The sequence below is a fragment of the Hyla sarda genome, chromosome 4 (assembly GCF_029499605.1).
Source record: "Hyla sarda isolate aHylSar1 chromosome 4, aHylSar1.hap1, whole genome shotgun sequence".
NCBI classification, from domain to species: Eukaryota; Metazoa; Chordata; class Amphibia; order Anura; family Hylidae; genus Hyla; species Hyla sarda.
The window spans coordinates 291377239-291400630 of NC_079192.1; the positions used below are offsets into that span (position 1 = coordinate 291377239).

Here is a 23392-nt window from a genome sequence, read left to right on the forward strand (position 1 = left end):
GTTCGCTCCGTGCACCGGATGTCTGGGGTGCCGCAGCAGAGATCCTTTGGATGGGGGATAAGATGTCTAGGGGCGGAGGAACCCTTTAAGCATCTCTAAAATTTAGGGTATTCTGATGGTGTGGTTGTTACTGTCTACCAGAAGTTCTCCAAGAAATGCATGGATCCCAGCTAATTTTTTCTGGTAAAAGTAATATTATATGGCAGCCTTTAGATGTCTGTATAATACACAAATGATGTCTTGCCTCATAAAAGGGGTCCTGAGTGGGAAATCCCCTTTAATATCTCTAATAAGGCATATGGACAGAAATTGTCTTCATGAGACATTTAAGCATTTTTAAGATATATAGGTGATCTCAGAGTTATGTCATTTTTGTTTTTTAAATAAAAATAGGCAGACTATAATTTACTGTATGGGTATTTTTATGACACATTTGAAAAGATAGTGAACATTTTATGTCAGAACACCACAGAAATACAAGTTAGATATTAAAATTTCTTTATTATAGCTGTTTATAGTACATTCTTCTCATCTCAGAAACTACAGGGAAGCAAAAAGATTGATTTTATGTGACTTTTTCCCATGGGCGACGCAATAAAATATTGCAGAAAGTTGCAGAAAACAGATATAAGAAATGGTTTGAATAAGAATTAGTAAACTCGGTGCATGTGATGTGTCTGATAGAAATATATTTGTGAGTGATAAAACAATAAGTATAAATTGATTGTTCAGGTGAGCTGTGACATCGTCCAATCTAGCAGGCCTCCCTTCATTAACATACAGCCGTGAGTCAGGTCAAAGACTCTCTCCAGACTGATTAATGATGGCAAAGTGATGTCAAATGGAGCCTGTGAAAAGAAGGAAATTATAGCTGTGAGAGCTTCATTTTTCTTGTCATAGGCAAGCATCACATCCATTTTTGCACTTAAGAAGATTAATATTATAAAGCAAAACTGTGCTGCAATGCCCACCAAATGGAGAGGAGCAGACACACAGACTATGGAAATGTAACATAAACACTGAATAATGAACAAATGAACAAATTATGGGAAATTAATCATTTACACTGGTGCCTGATGTATCTAGTGATGAAGATATTCAGTGCCAAAGACAAATACTGTATACACTGGATGCTAACCTGAGTGATTGGCTGTGGATCTGGATCAGTAGTCAGCAAGGCTTGAGCTTCAGAACAACACTGCAGGACCATTGCCTTTAATAAAACAACACAATGGGGATGTATTGTGATTGATTGTTTTACATGAGGACATAAAAAAGTAAAGATTACATTGCAAAACCCATCAAGTCTTTCTCCTTTTTAAAACTCAGTACACATTGTGGCAGAATAAAATAAAATCCAGCCTTCCATATATTTATTCAGAAAACAGCTTTTGTTTATGTGATTCTTGCTATAGTTTATAGCACACATGTACACTTTAGACTTCAGTTGGTGACTACAGTACCTTGGCACTTTTTTGACATTTAAAACACCCAAAACACATGCCTTTTTACCACTGAACTGCACTAAAGGGGTATTCCAACCTATAGAGCAGTTAGTTGGCATGCACTTAATTTATAGGCTATGTGAGGGCCGGACATACTTGAGCGATGTACTCTGGTATCACTGGTGGGTGCGCCCATAGAAAATCTGTCACAATCTGTTACATAACCGTAGATTCCCCAATACAGACCCATATATTGAGAAATAAAAAAAATTATAGGGTTCTAAAAAGGACAATTTAAGGCAAAATTGGCCAAAATGGGTCCTTAAGGGGTTACGTGCCAGGACTTCTTTTGAAAAGTCTAAAATAATTTTTGGAATGTTTTCAGCAAATTTTTTTGAGCCGTAAATGGCCGAAAGAACAGCAGGTTTGTTCAGTGCATAATAGCATTTACTGTAACAAAACAAGGATAAAAAACATCCAACAAAGTGTTCAAAAAATTGAAAAATGGCTAAATTTTTTTTATAAATGTCAGAAAAAAAAAGTGGGGGGCTCAAAATGAGTGTCAATATAGCATGTGTGCACATGTATGGAAAATGGATTCCAAGTACCTTTATTAGGCAGGCTAGAGTGTAGCAGGGAAGCAAAACCAGCAACTATTTCACCAAAAAAGCAAGGAGTTTCATTTCCTTAAAGTGCTGCAGAAAAAGCTGGATGTGCCCATAGAAATTGACTTACAGCAGGTGACAGCCATCCAAAATGCTTATAATAGAAGTAGAAAAGACAATACAGGGGTCATTTCTAAACTGGGAAGAGTCTAAAATTGTTTAAAGGGGTATTCCAGGCAAAAACTTTTTTTTATATATATCAACTGGCTCCAGAAAGTTAAACAGATTTGTAAAAATACTTCTAGTAAAAAATCTTAATCCTTTCAGTACTTATGAGCTTCTGAAGTTAAGGTTGTTCTTTTCTGTCTAGGTCCTCTGAGATGACACCTGTCTGGGGAAACGCCCAGTTTAGAAGCAAATCCCCATAGCAAACCTCTTCTAAACTGGGCGTTTCCCAAGACAGGTGTCATCAGAGAGCACTTAGACAGAAAAGAACAACCTTAACTTCAGAAGCACATAAGTACTGAAAGGATTAAGATTATTTAATAGAAGTAATTTACAAATCTAAGAGAATCTGGATACCGCTCAGCACTGGAAATCACTCACACCTGTGCAGCGGACTGCCGCCACCGCTCTCGGCAAATCCTTGTACTGGAAAAAGAACTCCGTCCGGCACCATGGTATGGGTTAAAAGGCTGGTCTTTATTAAATCCACAGCAGGTCACATACAGAAAAAATGGTCTGACGCGTTTTGCCCTTTTGCAGGGCTTAATCAAAGACTAGCACATCTTACAACAAACATGGTTAAAATACTGTGCGATCCGGTCACATGACCATTCGCATCATCACATTTAAAATACATGGAAAAGCTGGATAGCACATGGATCGGATTCCACTCACATATTTGTTTCAGTGACGATCCTCTAAGTGATCGTTCACACATTCATTTGCAGTTTTCTGCAACAAAGATTTCTACTAAGACGCAATTCACACTGCAGACTTCCTTTGTTGGTTAAATGCCTGAAACCATCTATTTATTCCTATACTGTGGTGGGTATTCCTTCCATATGTACTATTATATAACTTTAGAGAAAAGCGGTATATTAAAGTTTAAACATTTTATATTACACAGTATGGACGGTAACGGAAAATATATAATGGGAGGGATAAATTAACTGATGTTATTGTATTAAATTCCTATATGTTATTGTAACCTGTATTATTATTACATTATTAGTACTATTATATAAATTATTATTTTAGTTTTTATTAATATTTATATTTTATATCTTTGTTTTTAATTTTTTAGTTTTATAATAATTATTATAAATTTTTATATATATTATTAATCATTAATTATTATATCATAGTTGGTGGGATCCGACTTTGGGATCTACATTGTCACCGAGTTAGTTTCCTAGCCAATCTAACCCCAGAAAAAATAGGGGAACTTGGCTGGAAACAACAGGGTGTCGGAAGTGTGGGCACACTAGATGCATTACATGCAATTATATAGAACAGACTAATAAGATCACATCATGCCATACGGGCAAGGAATATATTATCAAAGATTACATTAATTGTAATTCAAAATCAATAATCTATGTAGCCACTTGTATCACTTGCAGACTACAATATACTGGATGTACAGGTAACACACTGAAAACCAGGTTTCGCAAACATGTGGCGGATATTAAAAATAATGTATCTAGTGTGTCCATGCTGTCCAAGCACTTCAGGAGAAAGTCCTGCAGTAGATGCTAGTACCTTAAGAGTAACAGGTGTGGAAAAGGTACAACTAGGAGTGAGGGGAGGAGATCTAAAAAGAAGTTTGTACAACAGGGAAACGTATTGGATGTTTCTACTAGAAACCAGGCATCCACAGGGACTTAATAAGAGATTAGACCTTATAATCATTTGTCCCTGAGTATTGATGTCCGGTACGAATGATTATATTCCATGTAACCCCAGCAAATATAATATTGTTGACAATATAATATAAAATAAAGAGAATCATCAATATTATAAAGCAGTAATAATAAAAATATAATAATTAATGATTAATATTATATATAAAAATTTATAATAATTATTATAAAACTAAAAAATTTAAAACACAAAGATATAAAATATAAATATTAATAAAAACAAAAATAATAATTTATATAATAGTACTAATAATGTAATAATAATACAGGTTACAATAACATATAGGAATTTAATCAATACAATAACATCAGTTAATTTATCCCTCCCATTATATATTTTCCATTACCGTCCATACTGTGTAATATAAAATGTTTAAACTTTAATATACCGCTTTTCTCTAAAGTTATATAATAGTACATATGGAAGGAATACCCACCACAGTATAGGAATAAATAGATGGTTTCAGGCATTTAACCAACAAAGGAAGTCTGCAGTGTGAATTGCGTCTTAGTAGAAATCTTTGTTGCAGAAAATCGCAAATGAATGTGTGAACGATCACTTAGAGGATCGTCACTGAAACAAATATGTGAGTGGAATCCGATCCATGTGCTATCCAGCTTTTCCATGTATTTTAAATGTGACGATGCGAATGGTCATGTGACCGGATCGCACAGTATTTTAACCATGTTTGTTGTAAGATGTGTTAGTCTACGATTAAGCCCTGCAAAAGGCGAAACGCGTCAGACCATTTTTTCTGTATGTGACCTGCTGTGGATTTAATAAAGACAAGCCTTTTAACCCATACCTTGGTGCCGGACGGAGTTCATTTTCTAATTTACAAATCTGCTAAATTTTCTGGAGCCAGTGATATATATATATATATATATATATATATATATATATATATATATATATAAAAACGTTTTTGCCTGGAATACCCCTTTAATCTTGGTTCAATTTTGGTGCACAGGAGGTTAAATCGTTAACAAATACATGGACAACCCATCTAAAGCTTGAAAAGTTGCACATTTAGCATCTTTAGTGATGAATGTCAATTCAACTGGAGAAAAATCTGCTGACAAAAAAAATAATCTTGTTTTTTTTTTATCTGTTTAACTCTCATGGAATCCTATTCAACATTGATACAGAAAGGAAGAAATAATAAAAAGAAAATAAAAGTAATCAGTTTATATGTGTGACTTTGCAGCACAAGAAATTCCACGATATTGTCACATGCTATTTTATCTCATGTTATACAGCCAGACTCAATGGGAGTCAGTAAATATGATTAACAAATATCCCAGATAAGCAGAAACATGAAAAGTATATCTATTGCCATGACATGCAATTTGGAAGACTAATACATAGATCCCTGGCCTGTCACAAGATACTGATGTGTTCCTTCCTGCATCCGAGTGTGACAGCCAAGCCACTAATACTAATGCTTATCAATGTTTCCATCTATCAGAGCCGCCCACATAAATTACCCTGCTGATTGGAAGCTGTCTGCTATACCTGCAGTTCTTCTGTGATCTTCAGTGCTTTCGGATCAGGTTTACTCGTAGTTGTCTGAGCAGGTCGTTTTTGTTTTTCACTACTGCTCGGGATAGAGGTATCGCTCACATTATGCATGGAGATTTCTGCCTTTTGTCTCAGGTTACAAAGCTTCTCATGTAATGAGAGGACGCTGATAAAAGAAAAATCAGACCAGTCATCTCTAAGTCATCAGGTTTAATAACTTGACAAATACTGTAAAATAAACTGTCTTCGGCCAATGTCCTGTCATTGCCTGCATAAACTTTTTAAACTGTTTGTGGCAAAGTAGCTCTTTTGTGGGATTGGATTAGGCAGATACCCTTTGTTCCCCACTTTCATCAATAATACCTGGGTTACCATCATCTTGTTGCCAGTTACCAAGTTATACTTCCTTGAATCCCTTTTGTTAGGTACTCAACATTGCATATCAGGAACAACCCACAAAACCTGCAATTTTGGAGTGGCTCTGACCCAGTTGTTTAGCCAATTTGGCCAAAATCACTCAGATCTTTATCCATGTCCATTTTCTTGTTTTCAACACATTCCAGAACTAACTATATCCCACCCTTCACAGGTACCTTTGTAACATGGTCAATGTTCTGCACTTCACATGCCAATAGTTTTACTGTAATAGCTTATGGGTGTAGTTATGAAGGAAAGGGTGTGTTATAGGTAAAGACCACGGGAAGCCTTCTGGTTCTCATAAATAAATGGAAGAACCTGGAGTATATTACATAATGTACTGTGACAGTGTGGCAAGGAAAGGGTGTATTTCCCTAGCTGATCCTGGAGAAACCTCCACCTTGGGCCTAATCAATGAGGCTAGCAGAGAGGGGAAGTGTGCTTATGAGGAAAAGAAACAGAATAATCTGGGCTCTCTCTTAGACAGAAGTGGCTGTTAGAGGGGGGGACATCGTGTCCAATACCAGGCGGGCACAGCAAGGGCTACGAAGAACACAAACATGGACTCCGGGAGTGAGAGCAGTGGTTCTGGTAACATACAGCAGGTGGCTGTATGAATGGGGATTTTATGTTCAAATGTGAACTGTACCTTATAAGGCTGCAGGATTTATTGGGTTTAAACTGGCAGGGAAAAGCCCCCAGTTAATAGTCAGGGCATGCTACATTGGTAGTGAAGTGGCTAGACGGCCTAGGTGTTATTTTTATGCTTTGTTTTTTTTTGTTTATCCTGCAACCTGTTTAATAAAGCTGGCGAGAAGCCAGAATTGCAGAAAGGACTTGCTGTTTGCCGGTTTATTGTAAAAAAACATGTTCTTTGGCTACGGCAAAGGACATTCCCAGAGTGAAACCCCTATAGTACATAAAATGGGAAATATTTACAATTCTGGTGTAGGCCATGTTAAAATATAAAACGATTATGTCTGCTGATAATAATTTTCTGGCCACTTTGTGATTTATGGTTAATGCAGCGTCCTTTGCAGTTTTTCTTTATAGGGGACAATTACTAACTGTGAAATGTATGCTCACACTGTGTTGTGACAAAAAGAGAGTAGAATGTCCATGCACAGCACTTTGGCAAAAAAGCAGACATCTGGACTGTAAGTCCCAATGCCAGTGTGCACTAATGTGTTAACAGCAGAGCTGTGTTGGCAGTGTATCAGGAACAATGATCGTGAAAACACTGGTCCAGGTCTGGTACATTAAACATAGGTTGCTCAGAATGTGTGATGTAAATGAAACTAGTACACGGAGAAGCAACACCTAAAATTTAAAGTATAGCTATACACACAAGACTGCACTTACTGTGCCAAAGAAGCCCAAAGATAGCCACAGAGGACAGCAGATGGATCACACTTTCTTGGGTCCTTAACATCAATATTCTGCTTGTTGAAGGCATACATTAACAATACCTAAAATATAAATAGATAATGTACAATTGAAATGTTATACATGTAGATGGTATAATAGGTTCGGTCACATATACTGTACCTAATTGAATGGGTTATGTGGTTATTTTATGGTACAATATATAAAATGCACCCGGCAAAGGGCAAAAAACTCCTTCACAATGTAAATGTAGGCAAAATACCTCAGTTTACAATACTGATCAGTTAAGGACACCTCGCCTTCAAAGAGGAATAACTTTTCTGTCGACATAATAGTGTAAGGGCTTCATTTTTGCAGGACAAGTTGTTTATTTTTTTTTATTTTTGTATCCATTAAAGTTAATTGAGATGATCAATATCAAATAAAGTTACAGAATACAACAAATACAAGTAGCTTTTTTTTAACCCCTTCTGTGGAGCGATCTCTGTAGCAGGCTATTAACTGTTTACATGCTGCTGTCAAAACTGACAGCAGCATGTAAACAGCATTGGCTGAGCAATATTGGTGGTGCAATGATCTGCGCTTGGCCATGCAATCATGAAAAACAGATCTGTTGTTGTCATGGCAGCTCACTAGGCCTTTGTGATGCATCTATAGCTACAGGCCGCCTATGGCAATAGAATGCTGACCTAATAGATCAAGGTAATACAATAATGTTACATTGGTATATATGAGCAATCAAAAGACTAAAAAGTGTTTGAAAAAAACTTAACTACATATACAGTCATTGCTGTAAATGTTGGCACCCCTGAAATTTTTCAAGAAAATGAAGTATTTCACACAGAAAAGGATTACAGTAAAACATGTTTTACTATACACATGTTTGTTCCCTTTGTGTGTATTGGAACTAAACCGAAAAAGGGAGGAAAAAAAGCAAAAATGTCGCACCAAACTCCAAAAATGGTCTGGACAAAATTATTGGCACCCTTTCAAAATTGTGGAAAAATAAGATTGTTTCAAGCAAGTGATGCCCCTATCAACTCACCTGGGGCAAGTAACAGGTGTGGGCAATATAAAAATAACTCCTAAAAGCAGATAAATTGGAGAGAAGTTCACTTAGTCTTTGCATTGTGTGTCTCTGTGTGCCACACTAAGCATGGTCAACAGAAAGAGGAGAAGAGAACTGTCTGAGGACTTGAGAACTAAAATTGTGCAAAAATATCAACAATCTCAAGGTTACAAGTCCCTCTTCAGAGATCTAGATCTACATCAAAAAGCACCCAGAAATGGATGGCAACAAAGCGCTGGAGAGTTCTGAAGTGGCCAGCAATGAGTCCAGATCTAAATCCCATTGAACACCTGTGCAGAGATCTTAAAATTGCTGTTGGGAAAAGGCGCCCTTCCAATAAGAGAGATCTGGTCCAACATTCTGGCTGAGAGGTGTAAGAAGCTTATTGATGGTTATGGGGAGTGACTGATTTCAGGGTATGCAACCAAATATTAAGTTAAGGGTGACAATAATTTTGTCCAGCCCATTTTTGGAGTTTGGTGTGACATTATGTCCAATTTGCTTTTTTTCCTCCCACACAAAGGGAATAAACATGTGTATAGCAAAACTTGTTACTGCAATCCTTTTCTTTGAGAAATACTTAATTTTCTTGAAAAATTTCAGGGTGCAAACATTTAAGGCCATGACTGTACATCCTCCAAATAATACAAATTCAAATCCCCCTCATTTCCCATTGTTTGAATAAAAAAAAAAAAAGAAAACAAACATGGTCAGGCTGTAAATAAAAATAATAAAACAGTAATAAAAAAATAAAAAAAGCCAAAATAGTACCAATAAACTCTACAGGTCCACTCACAAAAATATTAGCCATCACACAGCTCATTTAGACAGAAAAATAAAAGTTATAGGGGTCAGAATAGGGCAATTTTAATCATTTTTTTTTTAATAATTAAAACCGAAGCTATATAAATTGTACTCATTGTAATCTTACTGACCAACATAATACAGTTATCATGTCAGTTTTTACCGGTATGTCAGTTTTACCCTAAGGGTAGGTCCACATGTGCCGTATGTTGCTATGTATTTGCTGCTGTGTATTTTCCTACCCATGAAAGTCAATGGGTAGCAAAATGAGCAGCAGCAAATAAGGCACATGTGACCCTACCCTTAAGGTGATTTTTAATCTTGCCAGACTTGCCATAGTTAACAAAGCTATGAAATTTGCTCATTTCCACAAAATCCTCAAGTAGAATGTCCAGTCGTCAGAACAATAGTCCAATACACAAGAGCATGTCCAACATCAAAAAGTTTGAAGTAAAGCAATTCTGCAAGGAAAGAAATTCCTTTACAGCAATGTAAAAGACTGATCCCAACTTATCGGAAGCATTTAGTTGCAGTATTGCTGCTAACCAGACAAACAGATGGGGGACAATTTGGGTGATATGTTTTTGATAACTATTTATTCAATATATTTTTGCGCAAAATTTGAATACTATCTTCACAAATGCAGTTTAAACACCTCACTTTTAAGTACATCATAGCATGTATGCAACATTGTTAAAATGAGACTTTAGCAACTTTAATCCAGTCATTAGCATACTTAGAAGCTAACATATCTAACCATCTGGTTTAGATTCAAATGTATAAAACATTGTGCACTAAATTTGTCGCACATACGCAAGCCATAAACAACTCTTATCTGTTATAAGACCAAAAGAATATACACATGGAATAATCAATTCCCCCATAATCTTTATAAATCTGCCACTAATAATGGAGAATTAGAATTGCTAACTAAGAATATGTGTTGTGAAAAAATGTAATATATAATACATTACCATGGGTTTCTCTAGTGTCGATCTTTCCAAGGTTGGAAAATACCACTGCAGACAAAGTTCTTGGTCTACAGCATGTGTTACAATTTGTTCCTGTGGAACTAATTTACTTTGCAGTGATCCACTGGAAGGAGATTTCAATGGTTCTGGTTTATGCTGATGTGAGTCTTTACTTTCCAAAGTTGCCTGAAACATGGAAACAGTAATTAACTAGGTTTGTGGCAATGAATACTATGTAAAAAAACTCATACTTTTCTTTTATACCTGCCATGAAATGAGTAATAAAATTCACAGGTTATTTTAATCTGTAAAATAGATGCAAATGAAACCTACTGTGAAGATAAGAAGGTTACACTTGAGACAATGAAACACCTCTTATTTCTTACAGTACTGCACTAGAGGAAGCAAGCTGAATACATATGGATTACATTTTCTCTAAAACAAGAAACAAAATCACTAAAGAAACAAGTTCTGAAAACTAAACTGCTAACTCTATTCGCATTAGATATATTTGTGAAGTAAGTCCTACTAAAACTAAGCATGGTGGAAGCTCAGCATCATCATCAGCGCGGCCCCGGATATGATGTTTTTGTCTGGAAGTGGCGCCGGATGCTTGGCAGCGCAGCTTTATCACAGCTCAGATGCTGCATTTAAGAGCCGATGTTCGCCGCACTTACCAGCCTGGACACCCACCGGCCTGCTGTGTTCCCTACCACTGTGGGAACACAGCCTGGGATGCCGCCACTGCGGCTCGGGTACAGTGAGTAATACGGCTTGAGCAGTGGACAGCGGCTGGTGCCGAGCACACTCTATGTTCATTATAGCTTTTTGCTGCATTATAAACATCAGTATTGTTTTGTGCTAGCTATAATTTGTTGATCACTGTTTACCCTACCCTATTAATCAACTTTATGCTTACATTGTTTAGTTAAGTCTGTGCTTGCAACGTTTATTTTTGATTTTTCATATTTGAGCCTTTCTTATGGTATTGTGGATAGCTGCCTGGTTAATCCCTGAGGAATCCACCGATGTGGTAGAAATGGGCCAGGTTTTACCAGTGCAAGGTTGCTATTTGGATTATCAGGGACTTCTAGGGTGAGTCCAAGGGATAGATCGGGACAGGGGTCGCCCCTCTAAGGGCGAGTGCCCCGTCAGTCCCTGTGGGAGCAGGGCTAGATGTCACTAAATGCCCCTGACAGGGATTTCCAGGGCCTGTGCATATTTAAAGGGGTTATCCAGCATAAGGTGATTTTAGTATGTACCTGGCAAGCAGAAATGGACATGCTTCAGAAGGATCTGCACTTGTCTTAGGGCTAAATGGCTATTTTGTTAGATTACCATAATACTGTGGCTAGCTTTTTGTGAACTGGTATTTCATGTTTGACTTTCTTTTTTTGACTACAAATCCCACAATTCCATTTTCCTCCCTCCCACACAACAGCCACCCCACCCATTAAAACATAAATGAGCTGCATCCATTCAAAGACATATGGTTTTCAACCAGAGCGCCTACAGCTGTTGCATCAGTGGCAGATTGATCTCTTTCCCACCAAGCGATCCCTTCACCCATTGAAGCAGACAGGCTCCCTGTCATCAGCTGACTAGTGAGTCAGGTATCGGTTGCATTGCAAGCTGGGAAAAATCCGAGACAACAGTCATTTTGTATGCTGTTAAAAAAAAATATTTGGGTGAAAATCACAGAAGAATTGTGAGAAAACAGTCACACGCAGGTACAGACACTATATTATGAACTACACTTACTTTACAGCCCCTGTAGCATAGTCAAATAAAAAAAATTCCTGGAATACCCCTTTAGCCTGTGGGTGTCCCCCAGCATCCTCTATGTATATCCCATATTTCTAGATTTTGAATGGTCACATGTGTTCATTTCTAGTATTTATAGGGTAATACATATTTCACACCCTATCATTGGTACTTTTTGGTGTTCTGTGTCTATGTTTTCAGTTGTGGGGTGTTCATGGTATTTTAAGCCTCTGATTAAAGGTTATATTTTAAATTGTGTACCCCCCCTAGTTGATACAATTTTGCTCATGTCACATGATATGAAATTCAAGTTGTATTGGGGCTCATGTAATCATCCATAACATTGGCCTATACTGTACCTTCATATGCTTCTGATTTTAAACAGAGACATTTGCAGGTTTTTTCTCATGGCTCTGTAAAGAAGCATGAACTGCTTCTAGGCAAGAATGCAATGCCTCACAAGAGGCAGCATATGGCAACTCCGAGAGTGCCTACTATTTATTTTATATGGAACTGTAGGGGCTCTATGTGCTGATGGGCATACTTTGCTGTGTGAAAGAGGCTTATGGCAAACACCAGCATTCAGCACTACATGATATAGAAGCTTCATTTGTCTACTAAAACTCTTTAGTACCTAGAATCATCACAGATAGGAAGGTGCCTGTGCTGCCAGACTTAATAGACTCTAATACACTAACAAATCACTTCACAGAAAAAAGCACCTAAAGTGTAAAACTTATTCCTAACAACGTATAAAATTCAAAAGAAACCACAAACATAAGGCATATGCCACAATTTTTTAACTGAGGCTATATAGGGTGTACACCAGGGGTCTCAAACTCCCGGCCCTCGGAACGAAATTTTGCGGCCCGCACCAGGGATCTGGAATTTGTATCACCTGATGCCCGGGACATGCAGTTCCGGGCGCCAGGCAGGTGATTTCTTCAGGCATTTAGCCCTGCTTCGGGAAAGCAGGGCTAAATGCCGTAAGACTTCACACACTTCGGCAAACATTGCTACATGGTACCTGGTGCACATATGACAGGGCAACCAGTCTTGCCTCGTCACTAAACTGCTACTTACATCTGCCTGCAGGACTTCCTGGCGGAGGTGCGCGCGGCATCGCATTGCTGCACAGGGAAGCCGACATCCTGCGCAGCGTATGCGATGACGTCACTTATAGCGTGCACCTCTGCCAGGGAGTCCCCGCAGGCAGATGTAAGTAGCGCAGTCCAGGTGGGGAATCTGTGCTAAGGCTACCTAATGTGGGGAATCTGTGCTAAGGCTACCTTATGTGGGGAATCTGTGCTAAGGCTACCTTATGTGGGGAATCTGTGCTAAGGCTATCTAATGTGGGGAATCTGTGCTAAGGCTACCTAGTGTGGGGAAACTGCTACCTTCCTAATGTGGGGAAACTGCTTCCTACTTAATGCTGGTGGATGATGGGGGTGCTACTGCTGGTGGGGGGTGTTGCTGGTAGATGATGGGGCATTATATGTGAGGGGTGCATGATGGGGGCATGATATGTGAGGGACGCCAGCTGCAACCTCCAGTGGCCCCCAGATCATTTTAGTTTGAAACCCCTGGTGTACACAAACCCATAAACAGGTTTTGTCATTAAAGTGTACCTGTCATGATCTTGTTCAATTTTATAATCCTCCCAGTTCACTCCCCCATCATGATAAACCCCCATCTACTTTTTTTTATTTTTTATTATTTGTTAGTTTTCTACCTTGATATTGCTCTGTATTTTCTGCTCAGTCTCACAGACTGGGAAGGTGCATTCCCCAGCAGGCATGACATAATCTGAATCCATATAGGAGAGAACTTCCTCCACTCACTCTGCTACACACAGTCCAGAGCAGTTCAGTTTGAAATGAGCTATGATTGGCTAAGGCTGCACACACCCTCCTCAGCATTCCAGACTGCATTTTCGGACTTTGGACTTCTTCCAGGCCAGCAGGAGTCCAAAGTCTGTAATCAGTGATGCACGCTTATCAAAGCAGGTTGTGTAATCCATGCACAAGTGTGATCAGGCGTTGATCCCTCAGCAGCCCTCCTGCCAAAGTGACCAGATACAAATGTGAACAGCTTCAGAGAAGATGAGGCGGAGTAACAGCACTGGAAGGAATCGAGCATATGCCTGACGGAGCGGCCTACGAGTTGGGAAACGCACTGCATGCTGGTCTATTAAAGATTTCTTTGTTCATCTTACCTGCTCGATTCCTTCCAGCAAAGGTCACTCCGCCTCATCTTCTCTGAAACTGTTCACATTTGTATCTGGGCAAGAGATTTTTTTATTTACCATAAGGAGTGTAATAGCAAAAAATTAGTTTTAATGAAAGTGTCCATTTAACTACTGTAAAAATAGTCCTATAAAATATGTAGTGTGATAATAAAAAAAAAAAAAAAGGCATATCTCAGCTTATCAGGCGTACTCATTGGAAATCCACTTCTGGTCACAGTGGTGGGGACCAGGATAACACTGAATGCATTTTCTGAAGAATGACTTCTATTCTACCTTGGATGCTAGATCTTACATCATCACACCAAGTTATGTTACTCTAGTCCTTTACTGTATTCAGTGGAAAGTTCATAGTCTGCTCCACAGGGGTCAGGACTCTCATCTTTGGTACATGCGTACTCTCATGTGCTAAGAAATAATGGAATATGCCCAGTCTTTGTCCCTAGCATTAACCCTCCAAGCACAGCACCCATTTCGAGAAGGATGATTCCACCATACTGACCCTAAGGGTTCCTCAGTAAACCCTAATCTTCTAACCACTACTAGAACAAATAACAATATGCAAACAAGTCTCAACATGTTTCTGCAAGCTGTAATGCCTGCTTCGGCATACATATGATGGATAATTCTGCAAGGGCATTTATGGTAACACCCATCACATACTTATATATGCACATGCATTTCTGCAAGGTAAAATAAAAGTCATTCTCCAGGTATTATGTTCGGGGTTATCCTGTTCCTCACCACTGTGGCCAGAAGTAAACTTCCAATGAGTATGCCAGAGAGTGTGATACATGCCTTGTTTTTTATTTTTTTTTTTACTATAATACAACTTAATGTATGTGATTATTCCTACAGTAGTTAATGATAAAACCTGTTGGTTGTTTGGTCAGTAGGCACCTTATGGGGCCTCAGTTTAAAATGTGTTACTTGTGCCTTATGTTCATGCTTTATTGTATTTTAGAAATTGCTAGGGATTTTAAGTTTTAAGGCTCTATTCTGTAGAGTGCATTGTGGCTTTTTTTTTACTGTAACAAGCCAAAACAGTTATCATTTTGCTGAAATAGGCATTTGTAAAACTTTAGATGACCTTCAGCAGAACATGCTAATCACTGTTCTCTCAACACAAGGAAGAACAAATTGTATATGGATTGCTCTTCACCCAGTGCTGTTACATTTCCCTAATAGGCTAGAAATGATTGTGTATATATATATATACGGTATACTATTTTGTTGCAGATAGGAAACTTTTGCACTTTAACACATAGGAACTAATGTGTTTTAATAGTTTCATTTACTTAACCCCAATACAGATTTAGTTTCAGATGTTAATGGTTATATGCCAAGATGAGAAATGCAGTTTGCAGGTTTCACTAGTTCACAGCCAAAAAATTATTTGACAAAGATTGTTGTGAAACTCTATAAAAGTAATACTGAATGTATTGCCCAGTTCTGCACATTTCTATGTACTGTATGTTCCCTGATCCCCTTTTCCTTTATTACCGCTCTATAATCATCCCAGTTACTGTCTTCCCCTTATTTTTCTTCTCTATCCTTTTTCCCCGTCATCGATAGAAGGCATTCATCTTAATTACAATTTTCTATCTTTTCAGCATCCTCCCCCTCTCTTTACATGCTTTTGCTTACTGGTATATATTTACTTAAGTTTTCAGTATAGCATGTTGGAATTTATGAGGATGGAGTCACATGCATCATTCTGTTGAAGACACTTCTGGGGAAAAAAATCAGTGCTCTCTGAATTATGTTGCTTTGTCAGCAAGCATATACATTTCTGGAAGTTCCATTCATATGGGACAGTTGCAGAAGTTTCTTCTGCATGTGAATCCACTTTGATAGGTTGAATAAAAGAAAATATGTTATATGTAACATGCTATTGGATCTGTATCCAGCATGTTATAGAGCAGGAAAAGCTGATTCAGTTCAAGTTGGATTTATTGACTGAAATCCATACATATTCTGGGTTTTATGATTCCAGTGAGCAGTGTGACTCAATGATTGACAGCCTGCCCTGTGTGAGTATACAGAGATGGATATCACTCATTAAACGGGATCACCCACTGGATAAGCCTACAGTCAGCAGGGATTTATACAAGTTATATTGAATCTTTTCCCACTATATATCAATCTTCTTAGTTTCTCTTGCTCTATAGCATATTTTCCTAAGATTTCCTTCAGGTGAATTTTCAGTTAGTATGCCAGTGCTCTTTATTATTAGGCATCATACATGCACAATATAGAAAACAAAAGAAACTGACCTACCAGATCTCTTTAGTCAGGTATCTTGAAATATAGAATTCTATGTAAACCTAAGCTTCCTGCATTTGTGACAGTTACATCATGCTTTTAACCTAACAGAATTTTTAATTCTCAGATTGATTCTGCTGGGCCTACTTCTTCCAATGTTATACTTAGGTACTTCTCACATGACTCTGCTGCTTGTTGGAGGACTTAGAGAGTGATGAAAGATGATGAAGAAGATAAATGTGTAAATCTGGTAGTTGTTACAGTACACTGTAGCTAAGCTACCTTTTCTGGGCAGTGTCGCTGGTTGCAATGGGGAACTGTGGTTGCCACTCTTATGCAGTACAATGACTGTCACTCTTAAAGGGGTACTCCGGTGGAAAACATTTTTTTTAATCAACTAGTGCCAGAAAGTTAAACAGATTTGTATCCAGTACTTATCAGCTGCTATATGCTCCACGGGAAGTTCTTTTCTTTTCAAATTTCTTTTATGTCTGACCACTGTATTCTCTGCGGACACCTCTGTCTGTCTCAGGAACTGCCAGAGCAGGATAGGTTTACGATGGGGATTTGCTCCTGTCTCCTATGGACATAGGTGTCAGCAGAAAGATTTTTTAAATAGAAGTAATATGTTTAACTTTCTGGCACCAGTTGATTGTTTTCCTTGGAGTGACTGACTCCAATTCAGAAGTAGTTAAAATATGGGGTATTTGTTCTGTCCCCGATTTGAGGGCACTTTGGCCTTTTATGTTCAAGGCACTTACATGAACTGGTAGTAGCAGCTGCAATTCTATTGCATTAGGAAATATGTCAGAACCATGGGGGAAATTTTTCAAATCTATAGTCTCTTGCAATTTGCAATTTTGTTTAACCCCTTAAGGACCCGGGGTTTTTCCGTTTTTGCATTTTCGTTTTTTCCTCCTTACCTTTAAAAAATCATAACTCTTTCAACACATGTTTATTTTTATTTACACTGGATTTTTTTTTTTATGGGAAAAGGGGGGTGATTCAAACTTTTATTAGGGAAGGTGTAAAATGATCTTTATTCACTTTTTTTTTTGCAATGTTATAGCTCCCATAGGGACCTATAACACTGCACACACTGATCTTTTACATTGATGATTCTGCCGCTTGACGGCTCATGCCTGGATCTCAGGCACAGAGCAGTCATTCGGCAATCGGACAGCATGGAGGCAGGTAGGGACCCTCCAGCTGTCATGTAAGCTGTTCGGGATGCCGCGATTTTGGCGCGGCGATCCCAAACAGCTCTCTGAGCTAACCGGCATTTTCTTTTTCAATTTCTATTTTTTCTAATCCACAGTGCTCTCTGCTGACACTTCTGTCTCTGTCAGGAACTGTCCAGAGAAGCATAGGTTTGCTCTGGAGATTTTTTCCTGCTCTGGACAGTTCCTGATATGGGCATTAGAGAGCACTGTGGACAAGACAAAAAAGAAATTCAAAAAGAAAATAATTTCCTCTGTAGCAAACAGCTGCTAATAAGTGCTGGAAGGGTAAAGATTTTTTAATAGAAGTAATTTAAAAATATGTTGACCTTTCTGGCACCAGTTTATTTAAAAAAAATGTTTTCCACCGGAGTACCCCTTTCATAGGCTCCCCATAAATGCTCTTCCCTTTTAACCCCTTAAGGACCCAAGACGTACCGGTATGTCATGAGTCTGCTCCTGTTCTATAACGTGGCCCCGCGTCATAGCCTAATAGCGCGAGGCATTGATCGCGGTGCCGTGCGCTATTAACCCTTTAGACGCAGTGTTCAAAGTTAAACGCCACGTCTAAAGTGAAAGTAAAGCAATGCCGGTTAGCTCAGGGAGCTGTTCGGGATCGCCGCGGTGAAATCGCAGCATCCGGAACAGCTTACATGATAGCCGGAGGGTCCCTACCTGCCTCCATGCTGTCCGATTGCCGAATGACTGCTCAGTGCCTGAGATCCAGGCATGAGCAGTCAAGCGGCAGAATCATCGATCAGTGGTTTCTTATGAGAAACCAGTGATCAATGTAAAAGATCAGTGTGTGCAGAGTTATAGCCCCCTATGGGAGCTATAACACTGCAAAAAAAAAAAAGTGAATAAAGATCATTTAATACCTTCCCTAATAAAAGTTTGAATCACCCCTTTTCCTTTTAAAAAACAAAACTGTGTAAATAAGAATAAACATATATGGTATCGCCGCGTGCGTAAATGTCCGAATTATAAAAATATATCATTAATTAAACCGTACGGTCAATGGCATACGTGCAAAAAAAAAATCAAAAGTCCAAAATAGTGTATTTTTGGTCACTTTTTATATAATGAAAAAATGAATAAAAAGCAATCAAAAAGTCCGATCAATAAAAAAAATGGTACCGCTAAAAACTTCAGATCACGCCGCTAAAAATGAGCCCTAATACCGCCCCATACATGGAAAAATAAAAAAGTTATAGGGGTCAGAAGATGACATTTTTAAACGTATAAATTTTCCTGCATGTAGTTATGATTTTTTCCAGAAGCACGACAAAATCAAACCTACAACCGAGGGTATCATTTTAATCGCATGGACCTACAGAATAAATAGAAGGTGTCATGCTTACAAAAAAATTTACTGTGTAGAAACGGAAGCCCCCAAAATTACAAAATGGCATGTTTTTTTTTCAATTTTGCATTACAATGATTTTTTTTTTCCGTTTCGACGTTGATTTTTGGGTAAAATGACACGTCATTACAAAGTAGAATTGGTGGCGCAAAAAATTTGCCTTGATATGGATTTTTAGGTGCAAAATTTAAAGAGTTATGATTTTTTAAAGGTAAGGCGGAAAAAACTAAAATGCAAAAACGGAAAAACCACGGGTCCTTAAGTATACATTAGTATTTATACAATATTTATAAAATGCAACTTTAAATATAAGGTGCAATTTTTTTGTGCAAGTTTTGTCCAGCAGACTTATCCTGTCACATGTTTTCTAGTTTAGATGCAAACAAGATGTGACAAATTGTTAAAAAAAAAATGTGAACATTTTATAAATGTGTTGCATGCAAGCAAGCCAAAAACAGGTACTTTAAGATATATTAATAATGTCATAAACATTGCAAATAATAAATCCCTCCCCCTTGTATTTAAATATAAGCGGTTTTCTAAAGAAAACAAAAATGAAAACATCAATGAAAAAGTGTAGTCCACAGAGTAATATGCCACACTAAATATGTGACATTTCAATGCACACTTATACATTGTGAGAGCTGAAATACTATGCTTATAAGTATCCATCTTTTGCAACTTCAGAAGCTAGAAGGCGCGACATCAACTGGGTCCATACAAATGACAGGTATGCTGTCAATAAGAGACCACAACCTCTGAGAAGTTATTTCGAACATCATTGTTTATTTCATAATGGGGCCGGCTTAATAAACACCATTGTCTATTCTTAATAAGGATTTTTTAAATGAAATCGTTCTTATGTTTAAATCCAATCATTGTATTTCCATTTACTAGACCAAATGAAGATGAAATCAATAACTTGGGAAAAACAAATCCCCACAGCACTAAACAGGCTTAACATTTACCAAAACTTAATTATTTCATAAAATCTAAATATTTGCATGCTAGATTTTCAATAAAGGACGTTATGAATTTCAGATGAGGATCTGCCCTATCTACTCATATTAAAGAGCGCTTGCATAATGACACTTTCATCTTTGTATAAAACATGTGATGACATTACATTATAGGGGGAGTTTGACTGAATTCATCGTGACATGTTTAAAAGCAACAAAGCTTTGTTTCTGTAATGAAACAAAATAATCAAAGGACTGTATGCTTGTTAGCTATCTGCTACAGACAGGGTAATACACGATTATGCCTGCACCTGTCAGCTAACTGCAGCTGATGATCTGAGGAAAACACAATGAGGATATATGGAAATGGAAAAAAAAATAACAAATGGTACTATACAACATTTTAATATGATGCTTCTTGGAGATGTCAACTATGGTTAATGTGTTTCAGGATGAAATCTAATATTATAAATTTTACAGTGTCATTTTGGAACCTGTTTTACAAATGTGCATATTATTCTTTAAATACTGTACACAGAGATATAAGAAAATGACTTAGTAAAGAATGACATTAGATGCATGTAAAACTACTATGAATACAACCTATAAACAATCAACATAGTTTAAGTGACTATATAACCCCTTAAGAACTTAGCCCATTTTTGCCTTAAAAAGGTCTTCCAGCCCTAGACTTCTTATCCCCTATCCAAAGGATAGGGGATAAGAGGTCTGATGGCAGGGGTCCCGCCGCTGGGGACCCCCGCAATCTCTCCTGCAATCTCTTGTTTGGATAGGGGATAAGATGTCTTAGGGCCGCTGGGGACCCCTGCGATTAGACCACGCAATCTCTCCTTTGGATAGGGGATAAGATGTCTTAGGGCTGGAGTACCCTATAATTCACTTTTATAAACTTTATTTTTTAAACCCTTTTTTTTTTGTTATTCCCCATAGGGGGATAAACCATGCAATATTTTAATTGCATATACTGTTCAATGCTATGACATAGCATAGCAATGATCAGTGTTATCAGTGCTCTGCTGCTCCAGCCTACATGGCTGGTTGGGAGCAGCAGTAGAGCGATCGGACAGCAAGGTGGCAGGTAATGGCCCTTCCACTGTCCTCTCAGCTGATCGGGACATCACTGTTTCACCGCGATGGTCCCGATCAACTCGGCCCGATCAGTGGTGTCGGCATTAACCCTGAATCCTGGCTGCTGATAGGCTTGTGAGCATGCTTTAAATCAAGGTAACTGGACCAGGGCATACAGGTACGTCCTGCGTCCTTAACAGGTTAAGCCATGATCTTACAACAAAAATATTCTGCACATATTACAAACATGGCCTCTGACCTTTACAATATGGTACAGGCATCACTCAAAGATTTGAGACAGATCTCAATGTTTGCTACTTCATTGTTTTTAGATCTTTAAGTCAGATGTTTCTTGTATACTAAAGTATATCTTCTGGTATACTAAAGTACAATTATAAGCATTTCCTGTGTTTTGAAACTTTTATTTACGATTACATTAAAGGGGTTATCCACCATAAGGTGATTTTAGTATGTACCTGTCAGGCAGTAATGGACATGCTTAGGAAGGATCTAAGCTTGTCTTGGGGCTAAATGGCTATCTTGTGAGATTACCATAACACTGTGGCAAGCTGTTTGTGAACTGGTATTTCCTGTTTGACTTTTCTTTGTTTGATTACAAATCCCACAATACCATTTTCCTCCCTCCCACACATCAGTCACCCCACCCATTGAAACCTAAATGAGCTGCATCCATTCAAATCGGTGTGGTTTTCAATCAGGGTGCCTACAGCTGTTGCAGATTGATCTCTCTCCCACCAAGCGATCCCTCCACCCATTGAAGCAGACAGGCTCCCTATCATCAGCTGACTAGTGAGTCGGGTCTCAGCCGCATTGCAAGCTGGGAAAAATCTGAGACAACAGTCATTTTGTATGCTGGTAAAACTAAATAGTGGGGTGAAAATCACATAAGAATTGTGAGAAAACCATCACACACAGGTACAGACACTATATTATGAACTACCCTAACTTTACAGCCCCTGCAGCATAGTCAAATAAAAAAAATCCTGGAATACCCCTTTAAGTTTATTCAAAGAATAAATATTTACAGTGTTGACCCTTCTTTTTCAAGGCTTATGCAATTGGACTGACCACAACCTATTCTTGTTTCATCAGTGCTTGGAGTTTATCACAATATCTGTGTTTTTTATTTTCTACCTGCTTTTGAGGATTGACCACAGGTTCTCAGTTTTGTGAAGTGAATAACGAAAAGTTCAGAATACCAAATGAAGTTGAAAAACTAAAACAATAGAAGGAATATATATGCTTAACAAAAAATGAAATGAACACTTAAAAAGGTTCTGCCTAAACCTACAACCACAACAAGGCCCCCCCACCCCCCAGATGAGCTCTCCAAGGACACCTGCCCCAGCAATAACAAAATTCTGTCCAATATAGTAAAGTTATAAATACTGTACTTAAAGAGTACCTCTCATGATCTTGTTACATTTTATAATCCTCCCAGTTCACTGCCCTCATCATGATAAACCACCTCCTGCCATTATTATTTTTTTGTGTTCTACCTTGATATTGCTCTGTATTTTCTGCTCAGTCAGATTCACAGACTGGGAAGGGGCGTTACCCAGCAGGCGTGACAGAAACTGAAGCCATACAGGGGAGAACTTTCTCCCTCACTCCCCAGAGCAGTTCAATGTGTGAGATGAGCTATGATTGGCTAAGGCTGCACACACACACCCTCAGTACTCCAGACTGCATTTCCTGATTTTGGACTTCTGCCCGGCCAGCAGGAGTCTCGAGTTTGTCCAAGAGACAGAGGGAAACGTGCTCTGGACAAATAGGGAAACACCTAGTGGCAGTTTTTTTAAATGCAAATAAAACATAGAAAACTTCATTTCTTTTAAACAATGTATATTAGAAAGATTTTGTATTTACCATAAAGAGTGCAAAAAACTAAAATCAGTTTTAATGAGAGTGCCCATTTAAAGAGTACCTGCCATCAAACCATATTTTCTATACTAACTCAGATTATATTCCCTAACTACTCTTAACACCCCTCCTGCCATCAAAAAATTTTTTTCAAGCTTTAAAAAGCTCTGTATCATACAGTGGGAATTCCCTAGCAGGTGAGATGTCACTGAAGCCTACGAGAGCTGTGCCTCATCATGGACCGCATACACTTCCTGAGTTTGGTCTCCTGACAGGCCGGGAGGAGACCAAATAACTGTTTGACTTGTGGTAGGGAACAGAACAGAGACACCTAGTAGCCGTTTTTTCAATATATTAAAAGTTGGTGAAAGGTACTCTTTAAGAACAATATACTGCATAAGAAACAGGATCCCTATGTCACAATACAATATACAGATGTTCCACATGGATGTGGAA

The 23392-nt window shown here is 38.2% G+C and overlaps 1 protein-coding gene across 1 annotated transcript in view; it reads right to left on the reverse strand.

Annotated features, from left to right (window-relative positions):
* Window positions 1–481: 481 nt before the first annotated feature.
* CFAP54 (cilia and flagella associated protein 54) overlaps window positions 482–23392 on the reverse strand; it is a 395393-nt gene continuing 372482 nt past the window's right edge. The window contains exons 65-69 of the mRNA XM_056574483.1: window positions 10151–10333; window positions 7280–7386; window positions 5495–5666; window positions 1139–1213; window positions 482–848 (exon numbers count right to left, since the gene is read on the reverse strand). Of these exons, the coding sequence (XP_056430458.1) occupies window positions 729–848; window positions 1139–1213; window positions 5495–5666; window positions 7280–7386; window positions 10151–10333 (657 nt within the window). The 3' untranslated portion in view covers window positions 482–728. The remainder of the gene's footprint in view (window positions 849–1138; window positions 1214–5494; window positions 5667–7279; window positions 7387–10150; window positions 10334–23392) is intronic.